Source organism: Lepisosteus oculatus, chromosome 1 (assembly GCF_040954835.1).
Source record: "Lepisosteus oculatus isolate fLepOcu1 chromosome 1, fLepOcu1.hap2, whole genome shotgun sequence".
In the NCBI taxonomy this organism is placed as follows: Eukaryota; Metazoa; Chordata; class Actinopteri; order Semionotiformes; family Lepisosteidae; genus Lepisosteus; species Lepisosteus oculatus.
The window spans coordinates 60430633-60443663 of NC_090696.1; the positions used below are offsets into that span (position 1 = coordinate 60430633).

Genomic DNA, 13031 nt, shown 5'->3' on the forward strand with positions numbered 1-13031 from the left:
GAGTTTTGAATCTGTGAAAATCTGTGAAAATTCAACAAAAATAAAAATAGGAATATTAATACAAAATACTGAATATCTCTGATACCCATCTTTAAATGGAAAACTTTTCATGCAGTAAGGTGACCAAGAAATGCCATAATAATTGAACTAATGTGGACAATTACACACACACACACATTTTGCCCTATAAACTATTACCAAACCAGCCTAAAAGGGTCTCCATAATGACTCAATCAGTGGGCAGATCAGCGGAACAAGTGCGTCTTTCCTCATTCTCAACATGGAGGTACTGGAGTTATTGCTGTGAGCCAAACTGTAAAGACACAACTGGTGCTTCCTAGATTTGGTGAGTATATAATAAAAATAACTGACGGTTCAAGATTTTTGCTTTTAGTTTGATCCAATATCAGCAGTAAGTACTAACCTCTGCAATACTGCAGGTTTTGCCAGGATTCAACTCCCTTAAAGTAGCAAGGTTTGGAATAAACACAGCTCATTTGAAAAAAAAAATGTGTATACCTTTGCAGGACACTGTCAATAAACATTAGAATGTTAACTCATACACCAAAACAGAAAACAGGATGTCTCTATTGAGACAGTTGTCCTTCATCTTTTTAAAGAACATAAGAACAGTCAAAAATGGCAAGAATTTGACTCATCCAGCCCCTTTGTAGTTAATAGCTAATTATTCCAAGGGTCTTATTTGTTGTTTCTTTAAAGGAGCCAGGATAGTGGCTTCAACAACATGGCTTTGTATCTTACTACCTAATCCCACAACCCTTTAAGTAAATCATCTTTCCTTGTTCTCAGTTTTAAATGCATTTCCACACAGTTTCACTGTTCCATTCTAGATCATGTTTCACTGTTCATTTTGAAGAAGTCTGCTAGGTTGACTTTGTCAATGTTCACTACAATCATGGATTTTGCATAACAAATCCCCTAATGCTATTCTCTGTTCAAGACAAATAATGTCCAGTTTTGTCAGTATAGGGCATTTTCTTAAAACCTGGAATGGTTGCGGTTGCTTTTTCTCCAGATTAATTCAGAATAAGCAGGGGGAGGAAAAGATTTACATGATTTCTGAACCTTTGTAATGAAAAACATTTTCTGATGCAATTTTTCTGTTTCATGTACAGTATTTTGCAGGTTTTATGAGTGACTGTTCACATGTTATGGGTGGTCTAGTGTTGCTTGCTCTAGAGACTTACTGTATACTGTATCCTACACTTTGGGGTATAACCAAGCCTCTTTTATTAAAATGCACATCTGACAAAGCCTGTGAGGTCCATTCACATTTAGGATATGTACAGTATATACTGTAGTTATATACTGTATATCATTCACTCCCAATAGCTGAGTTAAATGATTCTTAAGGTGGACAAGAGGAGGTGAAAATTCCAAAACAGAAAGAGTGCAATACCAGCTGTAAATCTGAAAGCTACTGTACAATTTCCACACAGCCTATACAATTTGAAGAGGTCACAAGAAAAATCAATCAACCTCTTAAGGAGATTTTTTTTACGTTTGCCACACACAACTCTGGAGCAGCACAGATGGGCAGAAAATAAATGCAAATGTAATCTCAGCCTCTACTTTTGCTATTTAGAAGTGCCACATACCCTCGAGGGGAAATCGCGCTGAAATGTCACAATGGCATTAATGTGCTGCATAGTAAAGTGGTCTTGCTGCCAAGATAACACCTCCCCTCTTTCAAAAGCCTCTGCAGACATAAAAGCTTTGAAGAGAATGAAGTGCTTAAACTGTCAGTGAAGCACAGAGCGTTTATGCCACTGGAAACTCAAAATGATAGGCCCAGAATGTCACTAAGACATTTTAAAAACTCACACACATATCAGAAAAGCACACATAACCATGTCAGCTGCAAAATGTCATACATAAAAGAAAAAAAATCTATGACACTTTGTTTTAGATACAGATACTGGTATGACATGTATGGTATGATACTACAGCTACAGGCTGAGGCGCCATTCAAAGAAATTGGAATGTATAATAAAGATAACAAAATTAAATTGGAAAATCAAGTATGGATAAAGTGGCAGATTTTAGATCTAACTTCAATTAATCCAGTTAATTAATCCCAGACATTTTCAATATACTGTATATTGTATTTGAAGAACAATATTTCACCCTAAGGTCAATAAAAACATATAATTAAAACATTTCAAAAAAGTTATTTATATAGAGTAACAACTAACACAAAATAGATGGGCCAAATGGCCTTCTCTAGTTTGTAGTGTTTCTAAAGTTCTTATGTTCCTGAAAAGACAGAGTTTCTCTTCACCCACGCCACAAAACCACATCTATCACACTCACTGGAGTTTTCGTTTTAAGATGATATTATTTAGAATTATTTTTATCCTTTCTGTGCAAAGTGATGTTAGATATAAAAAGAAACCAGCAATCAGTCAGTGACTTACTCAATACAGCTATGGAAACTACACATAGGATTTATAAAATAATGACAGGGCAACTGACAAAATGAAAATATGTATTCATTTGAAAATATGTTTTTTTATTTGCCTCAGCCTTGCTAGAACAAAGGAAAGTAACAGATAACTGTGAGATACATTTCGAAAGGACTGTTCCATGCTTGAAACAATGAAATGAGAACATTATGGCAAAAACAGAAATTAGACACAAATGAATTTAGGATTGAATGAAGTCATAAGCTGTGGGGGTGTGGAATGAAACACACGGTTTAGCTGTTAAAATTGACTCACAGAAATAACTAGACAAAATTGTATCTCAGCTTCTATTAACTAGGGGATTGGGGTAGATTGTGGCATCACTAACTTGGAAACTGGATAGGGCTGAATTTCCCCATGAAAGGAGGCCAAACCTTTTGGCATAGCTGAAGTATCTATGGCCTGTTGAGCAATAAAATGCGGTTCAGAAGCTGGATATGACCATGAGCATCCATACAGTAATTGAATCCAGTTGTACATAAGAAGGCCTGTATGCCTCCTCCCATCCTTTTGTAATATCCCTGCCTTTAAAATGATTGTGAAAGGCCAAACCCTTCTCATATGGGTCATAAAGCACATGGACAAACCACAATGGAAGGAAAATACTGTACAAAGGCTTTATTTCGGTAAAGCTCTTCGAAGGAGACACAAAAGGCGCATCTGACTCAACAGCTACCACTGTAATATCCCAAACCTAGGCTAAATGAAAACCAAATGAAAATGGGATTCTTACCCATCACCAATTATCTAATTAATTAACCAATTTATCACATGTGAATCTACAGTATATACGAGTGTCTCTGCCTCTAGTGGTAGTTCAGCTGAAACTAATATGCTCACTACTGCTATCCTGCTACAATGCTACATAGATCAAGAATACCTATTTAAGCCTGAGGTATGTCTAAAAGACAAAAATGATAGAATAATTACATGTTCTCTTAATATTTTTGTCCTTCACTGCATAAAACATCGCAAAGCTGTCTGAATATACTGTACCCTTTCTGAAAGTCACAGGGAAGTAGATGTTATGTGGCTGAAAACAGTATTCTTGAAGTAAAAAAAAAGGTCACTGCCACACAAACAAGAGGCTCACCACACAATTCTTTGATATTTTTATCTAGATTAACCAAATTGTAGTTAACTGAAAAATACAGCCATTTTTCCTGGTAAATTCTTCAAGTAAGTCCAACTCAAGGGCAAATAAAGTAGACATTGTTTGACACAGGTACTCCACAAAACCTCAGCCTCAGCTGGATTTACACAAAATACAACAATGAAAACAAGTTACAGTTCTACTTCCCTGTGTGTTGTATATTCACACAGAAACCTGATCTTCCATACTTCTAGAACTTAGAAAGTTGGAATGAAAAATTAAATTCATTTATATCTTCATATAGAAAAGGCAGGAATAAATGTATGCAAATGAGGCATCAGTACTAACAGACACAATTAGGGTAATCACAGTAGAAATGTAAATGCACACTTGTATATTTTCCTTTTGTCACAGCTGTTCAAAATTAAATTTTGATTATTGTCTAAAACCCATTATGCCTGTTTTATAAAAAGAAAACAGTCCAACTCGTTTATCATTGGTAGAACGTGGTAAATACCTTGTATGAATGATCTCTAGACACCAAAGCCAAAAAAACTTCTAGATTTTGTTTTGGCCCTTATTTATTCTTCAAATGACCAGGTTGTGCAAAAGAAGCTCTAGCTTTCTGTCTATGCCTTGCTGTTATTGTTTATTTTTAAAACTACCATTTTTCAAAGGGACTATTAAATAGAAGAATGCATTGGGCACATACAGTAGATGATAATCCCTGAATCAAATTGTCAAACCTCGCAAGCCTTCAAAAGGCTTGTTCACTATATTGGTGTGCATTACTAATCCGTAAAATCCTTTACAACAAAGTAATGCTGTACAATTATATCATCGTGGTGCAATCATATGATTTGAATCCAGTCAGTAAACACAAGGTGATGCACACATTTTTCCCATCAGGTTTGTGGCATCTCATTGATTTATCTTGTTCTGCCATAAACTGAATAATAAAATGAATATCATAATATTTTAAAGAAAAAAAAATGAATTAATTGTGCAAAAACAAGCAAAAAGAACATGAGAATGCTGGTAGTCATTCAATAGATATTCACTTTCAGGAACACACAGATGCATTTATAGGCTTATTAAATATCATATCACTTATTCTATGTCATGTATAGCACAAATCAATAGGAACATAGTACTACTGAATAATAAACAGTGTTTGATCATGAGATACATTGGAGAGTAATAGACTAATGTTAGAATTTTGTGGGAGACTTCCCTGTTGTTCAATTCCAAAACATCTCGTAAAGCACAGACTGGGATCCTATACCATGCCATTTGTCAGTTGCGTCAGATTGCATTTACAGTATAGGCTCAGATTTGGCTAATGATTTCCTGACTTTTCACACAAAGGTTACAGAAAAAATGTTAATTTTATTCATCTTTCTCCTCTGGTTGTTTTCAGTTCCATGGAACAGATCTTCTGGAGTTATTTGAACATTAATTACCTTTCATATACTGTACAGTAAAAAATTACAAAATTAAAATTGTTAATTGCTTTCTCTGCTACTGAAAATACAAACTAGAGTGTGGTTTTCTTCTTCACACAGAAGTAACTCCCTGGGACCACATGCAGGGGATAACTTGGAAGAAAGATATACAGTAACTGTTAGTTCTGGAGACTCTCACGTGACTGACAAGTCCATGGAGCTGAAACCTGACATGGTTTATTTTCAAATATGTCTTAACTGGAAGTACTACAGACAATTAGTTTTATAAGCATATACAGAGAGAAGAAGAAGCGGAGAGAGAGACAAGAAAGAGATTAATCTAGCATCATAATGTGATGCTAGATAACACTGAAACAACAGACATTTATAAAAGAATTGATGTTTGATTCTTCCAGAAAGAAAAAAAAGATTTCTTAACGAAAAAAGGAGAAAGATACAGGAATATATCTCTCAGTCTAAGATACCAAAATCATACCTTTTAATAGATTAGAAAAGATTTAAAAAAAAACTAATCATTTTGCTTCAGGGAGGATGTGAATGAAGAAGATCATTCTTAAAACCTTTTGTGCAACTCAGAGCTGTGGGCATGAATGAGGCATTTCGAACTGACAGACAACTGAACCAGCAAATGAAACATAGTAGATAAAAAGAATACAATGAATAACTATTCCTCTTTTCAAAGACAGGATATTCACAGCAACAGAAGCCAACATCTGTATAATAACCACCACAGTTTTGTCTATGAAGCATGGGTCTGTTTTACACATCTATTTTGTGTGTTTAAGACTGCATAAAAAACAAAACAAAATAAATTTCTTTCTTGTATTTTTCTTGCTTCTTCACACATGTGAAGAAGCAAAAAAGCTTCTTCACACAAACCACTTTTGTCTTTGTCACATGTTGCAACTCTAAAGTCCCTCATGCATGAGAAGAGAAGTATTTTGAAGGGGGAAAAATGGGTCATATACTGTACTTGTCAGAAGTGCCTTTTTCATGACAGAATGTAAATTTGAATTTTATTGCCGATCTCACATTTAACAGATAGATTTATTTTATAATCCTGTCAAGTGGGAGGAGGAGATGTGTCTGCAAAGAACATTTTTTTTTATTTTTGCTAAGCTGCCTGAGCGCCCTCATCTATAATTTCAAGTTAAATGCCAAAGGCAATTAGGTTTGCTTACAAATTGTGCAACACGCATAAAAAAGGCTCCAAGTAACAAGTTCAGAAGTTTGGAGGTTTGCAAGCATTGCAATTCAAAATACAAAAATTCAAACGAGGAATAAAGCAGAGTTCACAGAGTGTAAGAAGCAATACAATCTATCTAGACAGAAGACAGAATAACCCAAGTTGCAGACATCAAATGGAGTTGCATTAGTGCCAAGCTACAGTATATTTTACTATTTACTCTAAAGCAAAGCAGCTTTAAAATAATGCAAACACTCAGACTGTTCCTACTGCTTCTTTTGTTGTCGGTTTGATATTTTCTGCAGCCTATTTGGTTACAGTAATGAAATCAGTAGGCTAGAGTTCATGTTTTTAATTAAGAAGTAAGGAAAGCAAAATGGAACTTTTGTTAGTGGGGTGAACCTGCAGATGTCTGTTTTCTTTCGACAGCATGATACTCATTCAGCTCAGAAAATAAATAAGGCCAATCTTACTACAGGGTTTGCAGCAGTTATGAGAATATTCATACGTGGCTTAAAGCAATTGTTTCTAAAGTACAAACTGAAATAATCTTCTATATAGAACAGAAACATGGGGCTCAATCTGAACAACTGCTGTGATTCCCTCTGCCCAAGTCAGACAAAACACCCATTCACCCCCAACCTAACCATTCTACTAATGAGGAATGTACTGTAACTGAATATCTTGTAGCTTTAGCTTAGTAATAAAGTATTGTACTGTATTGGAGGTTTCTATTCATTGCAGCTCTGCGGCAAGGTAACCTCACCATGGCAGCTTTCCTGGGGACTGATTAAATCTTGCACTTTGGCATAAGAAGATAATTTGCACCTGGGGTCTGCTGGAAACGTGTGTGTTCACCTGTGATTCTTTTCTAGAAACTAAAATCCATAGTGCTCCCAAGTGGCTCAATCAGTACCAGTGTTCATTCACTTGCTCAGAGCACAGGTTGTGCCCTGTAGTCCATATACAGTCATTTCAGGTCTAGACTATGACTTTAGCTGAATAATATGGGAAATCCCAGTCAGAAACAAATAATTTGTTAAGCATTGCTGGTGTTGATGGGGTTTGAATTGGCAGATGAATCTTTAGTGCACCCTGTAACACTATTGGAACTTGGAGGTGGCTATTGTAAGGTTGCAGTATACCCATTCAAAGATGCACCATTCCTCCAATCAGTGGTACTTGAGGAGCCCGTCAAATGTTAGTGACTTTAAATTCAGGGGTTGTACTGTATACAGTATAACGGCAATATAACAGTATATAACATACTCCGTTGTTTTAAAATATTAGGTTCAAACCTCATGGAGACACTTATCTTTTCAAAAGACTTACAAATCTGTATTCAGATCTCCAATAACTATATAAAGTCATATAAAATACAGATGCAGCCATCTGGAAAAAACATCAAAACTTGAGTTAGCAGGCAACCCAAGGCAAACTGCGGTAAAGTTACAGTTTGTTCCGGCATACCAAATTCCACCCTTCACTGCGCAAAGAAGATCGATAGGTGGCACTTAGATGTTAATGAAACTGCACCTTCACTTTATCCTTCTTTCTTGGTCGAAATATCATAATTGATCACTTAAAATGTAACCTATACGTTATACAGTAAATGCATCTAAAATACATAGCCTAGCAACTGTTTTAACATGTCACGTGAACTTTTCTGAGACTTTTTAAAAGTGGTTTTAAATACTTCCTTTCTTGTTGGTTTGACAGCATCAGTACTGTTACTGTTACTGGTAATGAAGATAAAAAGCAAAGATCTTGAAGCAAAAAAAACAAAAAGCCAACTACAAACAGAGGGTGCTAAAGAAAGCCAAGAACATCATGGAGGGCACACCCCCTCCACCGCGAAATTACACTACTCCCATCTTGGAGATACCACTGTGTCCCCAGGTGTAATTTTTTTTAAGCTGAACAGCTTGAATTTGAACTTTATTGCCATATGTAACCGGTACATGTACTGTTACAATGGAATTCTTACCTACAGAAAGTCAAGCGCAAAAACAAAAGTGCAGACAGTGCATCAAGACATATACAAACAAACAGTAGACAATGTACAAGTAAACAAGTAAATAGTAAACAGTAATCAGTTAGCTCCCTGACTTCTTGCATCCCTACACACTGTGATTCTGATTTAGGTAATCAAATATGTGAACTGTAAACATTACAAACTTTTCTGAAATTCAAAAGTAAACGAAAGCTAGTAAACTAGTCACGTTTAAAGATCATACCAATTTAGCATGATTTGCAAACACTGTAGAGACAGAAAATGAAATTCAGAAAGATTTTGATAATCTGGGCATCTGGGCAAACAGCTGGCAGGTGATATTTAATATAGATAACAGGAGGGTTTTGCATGCTGGTAGTAAAAGCGTCAACTATAAATACAAAATTCAAAACATACAGCAGCTGGAAGAGGATATTTTTGAAAAAGACTAAGTTTACAGACAAAAGTAAAATTGTTCTGGGGCACTTATTTAAATCCTTTGGCAAAATTCTTCGAACTTTCGAACTAAAGTCGATTCCTTTACCCTAGAGGTTGTGTTACTTTTAAAAAAAATAAACAGTACAGAAATGCAGTACAGTAATGTATAAAAATAGACCAGCTCAAGAAAATCTAAAGTCTGTTCAGTTATTGCCTGCGTTCTGGGTTTTACCCAGTCACATTAAGATTTAATTGCACCAGAGATTCTTGTTAAAAAGCAAAAACCACACTTTCTCCTTTTTTATGACAATGTATTTATGTAAATGTTTTTGATTTATAATATGCTGTTTTGGTGTGTTTCTCAGTAATTTCACGTAAGTTTTCACTCAGCATTTTGAATTCATATTGTTTTCTTTTGAAACACCTCTGGTTTGTTTGGTTTCACTTCCTCTGCAAGCAATTATTACATCAGTAATCTTAATTATTTTCTTTATCTATAATGTTTCTTTGAAGTGTAATGGAAAATGAATCTTCCTATCAAATAATCCCATCATGGAGCAATGCTTGAAGCAGAACGCTCAAGACTCCAGGATAGTTTGTCTTTCCCCAGCTGAAGCTACATACAGTAGGAAACCCTAGTGGCTTACCAGCTATCTGTGCGACTGCAGTATGATCACTGCATTAGTCTTCCCACTGGACAAACATTGTGAAAAAGTGATAATGAATCCAAAGTACACATTTACAGGAAATCAAGTTCATTTTCAGTCATTTTCATTAGCAGCAGTAATCCGAATCCGCTGACAACATTTGATTCAAAATTGCAGAGAATCGAAGGACAGGTAAAACAAAATATGTAATGAGTACAAAGTTAAAAAAAAGATTTAAGGTAAGAAGAACCTTAGCTATCTGAAACCAACCTGGTCTGAAAATAAAAAAAAAATCATCATACGAATAAAGGGACAAAAAAAGGCATTTCGCAGTGGAGCCAGCTCACATTTGATAATATATTTTATATCACTGTAGCAGTGGAACTGAAGCATGTAATAAACCACTGCTACAGCTATGTAATGCTGTAGGCATAACAACATTCCAGACTCTCAGTACATTGGTCAAGCACAGATTATTGGGAACACATGAGAAACTGCTATACTGACCCACAACTCTTCACAGCTACGACATTTTGTTTAAGGATGAAACCTGGCTACATAAGCAACATATTTTAAAGGAAACAACACGGTGTCAATTGTGAAACCAACCTATGAAACCACACTAGTGGAAAAAAAAGAAAACCTTTAAAATATAGGTTCTGATTTAAAACTAGGCAACTGCCATTATCATTCTGTCTAAAACAATCATAATTATCTTGTTAACATCTGAATTGGATGATTTGTTTAAATATAAAAGCAATAAAACTCTACAGGGAGCGGGTGTAGGTCTGAGATACTATATGGCCTTCTTAAGTTTTCTTCTATCCTTTAAATGCACATTATTCGTAAAACAGCTTCGCCACCATTAATTTTAATTCTGCACTTGACAAAACTTGACAAAATGTCAGGCAACTGCCTTTCCTGTCAATAATATAAAACAAATATACAAAAGTACCGTTTAACATATAAAATCAAAACAATTCCACGTTCTGCCTTTTGTTGTTTATGAACTTACTTGGAAATGTCTCTGCCATCTTGTTGCCATGGGAACAGCACATTTCCAACTGCAGCCCGGTAACTGTAGACTCCCAGCAGTCCCAACCCAAGAGCTATTTTTGAGACCAGAGAGCACCTTCGCTGTACAAGGAGGAATATCAGGACCAGGGAGGCAGCTGCCAGGAGTGAGAGCTCAACGATGTGCTCAGAGCTGCAAAGAAGAATTAAACACTTAATTAACAACTACAATTAGTGCAACAACCCTCTTCCCTGGAGACAGTCAAAATAAGGAGATTTCCCCCAGTAGCTTTATGGTTGGGATTTTAACACACATACTTTGCACGACCACCTCAGTGGGCCTTGCGCAGTGTGCATCTGATTCCGAAGTGTGTATGCTTAATGTTTTTAATGTTTCAGCTATTCTTCTGTGCCCCAAATACTTTTTTTAACACAAACTATTTATACAAAGATCAACAAAAGCAAAAGCAACATGGGATAAGGGCAATGGTGAAGTCAACTGTGAATTGCTCTCCCATTAAAAGAGGACTTCATCCAACCATTCATCCATCTATCTACTGTACTGTCTAACTGTTTCATTCAATTCAGGGTCACCAGAGAGCAGGAGCCTATCCTGGCAACCTATGGGCACAAAGGGTAAACCCTGGACTGGATGTCAGTACATCTCAGGGCAGACACAGACACAAACACACACTCACACACTGGGGTCAGTTCTTCCAGAAGCCTGTTAACTTGCCGGTGTAACTTTGGACTGTGGGAGGAAACTGGAGCACCTTGAGGAAACCCAGGCAAACAAAGGTAACAAACTTTGTGGAAATAGCATCCCAGGTCTGAAATTGAACCCAGGACCCCTGCTCCGTAAGGCAGCAATGCTAAACACTGCTAAAACACTTTATTTGCAGAAAACATAATAGTCTATCCCATATTATTCCCATGATGTAAGTTTGTTTTGATGTCATAAAAAATATACAGGGATTATAACCTTAAAAAAGGTAATAATCTCCTCACTGACAATAAATTAATACCTACAGTATACTGTATTACCAATAAGAGATTCTAAAGTAGTCTATGGCTGAAGTACGTTCGTACTGCCACTGGATAAAGGCATTTCGATTCCTGTTTGTCCTTATTTTTTTTCCTCAGTTCTTCATACACCTTAAGAAACCTAGTGAGAGCTTTCCTTTGTTTTTGAATACCGATAATTGTACCAATTACATCTATTAGAACTGCTTAGTGAATAGAACTCATCTTTGCAATGAAATGAATCATTATAAAGCTGCCTAGGGCTTTTAATCAGCAGTAATTGTGCAGTAATCTTTAGCTGTTTTTCAGTTTGCATGGGGCATGGCAAGAAGGCACTCAAGCACATTAAGCACACAGCAAATTAGTCCTAAGAGAGAGAACTATTATTGGAGATGTTGATTCAAAGAATCTGTATGATGGGCCTAGAACTGCAGATGAAAGTTAGGAATGCTGTTTATTTCTCAACAACAGAACTTGCGGCGTTCATACAGTATAGTGCTTTCTCTTTTCATTTGTAACTACATTGTTAGAAATGTATTCATTGTAGGTTTAATTTCACCTATCGGGACTTCACACTACCTGATTGGCCACTCCGTCTGTCCCCTGCTCCCACCTCTCACTCCTCTCTCCCAGCTTTGTTCTCCTATGCAACATTGCCTTTGCTTACTGCCTTGTCTTTCTCACTCCTGAAGAAGGCTCCACAACTGAAATGTTGTGTTTTCTTTCTTCTCTTTTCAGCATGTAATAAACCTATTACTTGTGACACTGTTGGAGTACATCACATAGGCAGTTTTAAAAGTTCCCCAAACAGGGTTGAATTGTATTTTTTGAACAGTGAAAAGGGGTGTATTTAAATATACTGCGATTTAAATTTTAAGGAGTCAGTGTATATTTATTAACTCTTACATTGGTTGATTTTGTACACTTTATTAAAAAATGGTTGTTTTATCTCACCATTTGTTCTGATTGATGGGTTACTAGCAGCCAGAAGGTCCTCATAGTTTACTGTCCCAATTCTATTGCAGTAAATTCAGACCATCAAAACACTACAATAATTTAATGGAACCTCATATTTAGCAACAGTCTTAATTTTATGTAATAAAAGTAATTGTGGGACAAAGCTCAAATTTCTCAGAGGAGTAATATCCTTATGCTTCCAATATAAAGAGACAACTACTCGGCTTCCATTTCAAGACTACCTGAATGACAGTGTGTGTTCATTGCTGTTTAATAAATATCCCCGCAAATGGACTGAAGCTCACCAAAACTGTATTGACAGAGTAAGTAGAAATGTCCATGATATTGTCTGGGCCATTACATAAGAATGTGTGGGAGTGCAAACAGAAACAGTGGAGAACATGAAGCTGAAAGTTTCCTTGAAGGAACGTTAACATTGGATATACATTACAAGCACCTTTGTAATCCTGCACAATCCACTGAAAGGGATCAAATTCTAAAGCCCATATTCCCCTGCATCTAGGTCAATTACTGCTGACAGAAATGTTCCCCAAACCAGCGAGTGGTTTATGGTCAGTTAAAATTGTGAAGTGCAGCTACTGAGGTAATGCCAAAAACGTCTGACCGAACCCTGTAGAACAAAACAGGAATCACAAATGCAACCACTTTCTTTTGATTGTGACGGAATTTAGCTAATACAGCACTTCTAACAGTTTCTGAAGTGTCTG

At 36.2% G+C, this 13031-nt stretch overlaps 1 protein-coding gene across 1 annotated transcript in view; it reads right to left on the bottom strand.

Moving 5' to 3' along the window:
- pigg (phosphatidylinositol glycan anchor biosynthesis class G (EMM blood group)) overlaps positions 1-13031 on the bottom strand; it is a 135561-nt gene that overhangs the window by 30868 nt on the left and 91662 nt on the right. The window contains exon 10 of the mRNA XM_069190969.1: positions 10325-10516. Within this exon, the coding sequence (XP_069047070.1) occupies positions 10325-10516 (192 nt within the window). The remainder of the gene's footprint in view (positions 1-10324; positions 10517-13031) is intronic.